We start from the raw sequence: 4,513 nt of genomic DNA on the forward strand, positions 1-4,513 counted from the left end.
ACATAATTATTTCGGAGAACTTCTTTTCCATTACTGGCTCAATTTTATTAATCAACTCCTGTTGATTATCGTTTACGACTTGTCTAATAGCTTCATGTAATTGAACCAAGTCTTTTTCGCTGTTATCAAATTCAACTTTGAATGTTTTAAGACGGATATCAAGATTTACTTTCGATGCATATATTTCTGTTTTATTATTTTTAGTTTCTATTTTTAAATCAACGCTCAATATTCCATCTACGTTATCTGCAAAAAAAATAGTATGATTATTTCAATGAAATAACAACTAAAATTATAAATTTTTTATATGTTAGTAAATCATTCTTAATTTTTGTTTAGAATTTTTTACTAACATATTTTAATGTAAGTAATGTTTTTAACGTAAACTTTCTCGTTTTAATGTAAGATAAACTGTTGTATGTACCTAGAGAAACGTGAATCATTCCCTTATTAACAAATGATACCAATATACGTATGTCGACGTCATACTTGGAGTCCACATCAATATGTTTTTGCACGACATCCATTACGAAATGAAGCCTATCGGAGGATGTATTAATAGACTTTATTTCGAAATTGCAAAATCCTGTTACTTTTACATCTTCAAGATTTAATTTAAGATTAGTTGTGTTGTAAACAACTATTTTGTCAATAATTATTGGCTCGCTAGGAGGAATGTCAAATTCCGGCATCCCTGTACAGACCCTACTCTTTGCAATGTTGGCGCTGTTCATAAAGCATTCATTATAATTGGGGTCTTTCCGGCCACACACATGAATGTAGGATGCTATGAAAAGTATAATATAAAATCTGTTTAATTTGAAACTTAATATTATGTTGGTTAAGATATATAAAATGAGTTGAAATACAACAATTATTTCAAGATGAAGAAAGTATCTTTTGTAATGTAATAAATGCGTAAGTACAATTTGTTCCTAATATTTATTATAAACTATTTTAATATTTAAAGAAATTGTTATTAAGGAGTCTCATCATCCCTGAGGTATCAAATTGATACCTAAATTTGGGATTTTTTTTGTGAGCAAATAGATAACTTTATTTAAAAGCTATCTAGAGCTATTATTGTACATAAATAAAAAACTAAAAAAATGTTTTTTTATTTTTTTGTGTAAAAATGGCGGTGCAACGGCCTATTTGTGGAATCCTTTTTTTCTGTTTTTTCTCAAAACGGTGTACAGGATTCCAAGCACACAGTTTGCTATTAAACAAAACACAAAGAATTTTCATTACCTATATGTTAAAAACTATAGGAGTACGAAGGGGTTTTTTAAAATATTGATTTTTTTCAAAATGGCAGATATTTTTACAAAAAGTTCGTATTTTTCAATTTTTGTCATACAAGTCCTTCGTAAAATAACTGCCATTTTAAGAAAAATCAATATTTGAAAAATCCTTACGTACTTCTTTAGTCTTTAATATGTAGATAATGAAAATTCTTTATGTTTAATTTATAGAGAACAAACCGTGTGCCTGGAATCCTGTACATCGATAGATGAAAAGCAATCCAGCAAGTGTGCCGCCATTTTAAACATAAGAAAAAGAAAATAACATTATATGGTTTTTTACATGTATGTACAATTAATAATGTCCTCTAAGATTTTATTTGAAGTTATCCATTTACCCATAAAAAATCCCAAACTTAAAGTATTATTTTGAAACCTCAGGGGTGATGAGATTCCTTAAAGTGTATAGATTTTATTTTATATTTTTAATAGAGTAATTGTTAATACTTTGTTATTGAATTATATAAAAATTATAATAAATAAATTCAAATGTACTTCTTAAATTAAACAAATACAGTCCGCGCCAAAATTTAAAGATCACCTATTCTGATTGCTAAAAATAGGCAAATTTCAAGAGAGTGTAACTTCGTCAAAAATGATCGTAATATAAGGATCAAAAAAGCATTTCACAGCTTAAAATCTCTACTTTCAAAATCCATAATTCATTAAATGACTTACTGATTCATCACAAAGCTGCACAGATGCAAACGGAGATGCATCAAATATAAAAATTTTTTACTAAATTCCAAAATTTCATGGAGTGAAATAAAAATCGCATACAAATGCGACTTACAGCATCAAAAGCGTGAATCTTTACTTTTAATTTGCGTACTCGATCAGCATTGTGCGATTTTTTTTGCCGAGTTACTCAACATTGAAGTAAAAATGACCATTTTTGCTTTCGTATTGAATAACTCGGTAAAAGAGAATGCTGATTAAGTACGCAAATTAAAAGTAAAGATTCACGCTTTTGATGCTGTAAGTCGCATTTGTATGCGATTTTTATTTCATTCTATGGACTTCGCAAAGTTCGTAAAAAATATCTGTCAAATATCATAATCTTCTCCAAACTTTTTTAAGGTTCCATAATCCAAATTAAAAATCGCACATAAATGCAATTTACAGTTTTCAAAAGCGTTAATCTTTAGCTTTAATTTGCACACTCGTTGAGTATTATGCGATTTGTTTTTACCGAGTTACTGAACATTGAAGTAAAAATGGTCCTTATGCTTCAACATTGAATAACTCGGTGACAAAAAATCGCAAAATGCTCAACAAATGCGCAAATTAAAAATAAAAATATAGGCTTTCAAATACTGTAATCTGCATTTGTATGCGATTTTTAATTCATGTCGAGGAGCCTTACAAAATTCGTAACAAAGTGTGTCGCATCTTTATTTCCGTATAACTCCGTAAAAGATCAACAAAACCTTATATAAGATCAGCAAATACTGTTATTTACGTACGTAGTTTCTCTGCAGCATATGTCGTCACAAAGAGAAAAACAAAGAATGCCGCAAACATTTTTTGAACGAAGATTTTCTTGCAGAATAGAAACACGAAATTACTCCGGAACGAGGAAATATACAACAAAAATATATAAAGAGTAAACTGGTCAGGCTTCTATGTACATTTCACAATCCCTTTTTTTGAACGTTTCTTCAATATTCATTCACATTAAAATTTTTACGGCACATGGATTATAGAATTTTCCTTCTACACTTTAATCGTTTAACTATGATACAGACTTAGTGTAATTTTCTTCTTCTATGCAGAACCATTTGCTCAAGTAATTTAAAGTGGGAGAACAGGAAAAATTATTTATGTAAGCGATGCAACACGCGATAAGCGTAGCGGCGCGACGTCAAGTACAATACATATATAACAAAAGTTAATTAGGTGATGACTTTTAATTGAGTATACGGTACTGGTACTATCAAGGTTGCTAGCTTTATCAAGCGAAGCGGTAGCGATGCGACGCCAAGTATATAAAAGTAGACGTTACCTTTATTTTAAATTTTCGTCTTGTCAGATTTTTAATTTAAATATCTCGAAAACGAAAGTTATAATAAAAAATCTAATGACACTTTTACATGATGTCGATACGAGCTTTTGATTGAGTCCGAATGAAATCAGTTTAATCAGTCCTGAGATCTCTCGACTTCAAGTCTATGAGAAGTGTCACTTCGGCGGTTCCAGTATTTTTCAGAGATGATTTAGTGTTCAGTAAGTTCGCCAAGGATTTACAACGCGTAAAATGAGCGACTATTCATCAAGATGCGTTTTTATGCAAGGTTACGTAGAGTAGATCAAGAACAACGTTTTCTTATCCCGGGAAAAAAAGTTTTACATATAATTATATATAATTATATGTGAAACTTTTTTTCCTGGGATGCGTCATCATTTTATCCTTGTTGTTTGTTAATAAGAATAAAACGTTTAACGCAATACCTTTTATAATAAATTAACGATGATATCTGCAGATAATTGTTAATTAAGATTTAGAAATCAGACTAAACTATTGCATTTGTTTAAATATGTTTATTATTTAATAATCGAATAAAGATATATCGATGATTCATCTCTTTAAGATAATATTGTTCAACAAAACAATACCATAACCGGACTAGTCATTTTCCAGAGTTTTTTTTACGTTGAATCCAAACCCGCTTATAGAATTGCTCTATCATGTCACAATTTTGAAAAACTTAAAATAAATTTGCAAAAAGGGCTATTTTCACATACACTGCTCAAAAAATTATAACAGAAAAATTTTGGGCAAAAATTGAACAATTTTGGTTAACGGTAACTCCGTGAAAAATCATCGTATGATGGTGAACTTTTTTTCAAATGAAAACTTGAAATCTCTACTTTAAGATACTGTAGGTCGATTTTAAGTTTAATGCACCCCTGCTATTGTAAACTCTTAAATCTGAGAACATGTTTGCCATACTGAAAATTGTAAAATTAGACAGAATGCACAGACTTGCTGAAATTTTTTGGCAATGCGGTTTACAGCTTTATAAAGTGAAGCTTTCTCTTTAATTTGAAAAAAAGTAGCTACAATTTTTTTTCACAAAATTACAGCATTTTAAAGTAACCCTTGTATTTTTCTCATGTATGGACGGCTTTACCCGATTTTATTTATCAGTTTGTAAATTATTGTAGCCCATATAACGATAATTTTAGTACAATTTGTAATTATAAAA

General features: G+C 29.5%; 1 protein-coding gene across 1 annotated transcript; it reads right to left on the reverse strand.

The window, feature by feature from the left end:
* Window positions 1-7: 7 nt before the first annotated feature.
* On the reverse strand, window positions 8-3,077 carry LOC105460456 (the record flags this gene model as incomplete). The annotated part of the gene is made up of 3 exons (XM_011706911.1): window positions 2,771-3,077; window positions 425-787; window positions 8-246 (listed from the first exon to the last, which is right to left on the reverse strand). Coding segments are annotated over exons 1-3 (660 nt in total), but the record flags the coding sequence as incomplete, so codon positions are not given.
* Window positions 3,078-4,513: the final 1,436 nt, after the last annotated feature.

Source organism: Wasmannia auropunctata, unplaced genomic scaffold (genome assembly GCF_000956235.1).
Source record: "Wasmannia auropunctata unplaced genomic scaffold, wasmannia.A_1.0 LD321546.1, whole genome shotgun sequence".
Classification (NCBI taxonomy): domain Eukaryota; kingdom Metazoa; phylum Arthropoda; class Insecta; order Hymenoptera; family Formicidae; genus Wasmannia; species Wasmannia auropunctata.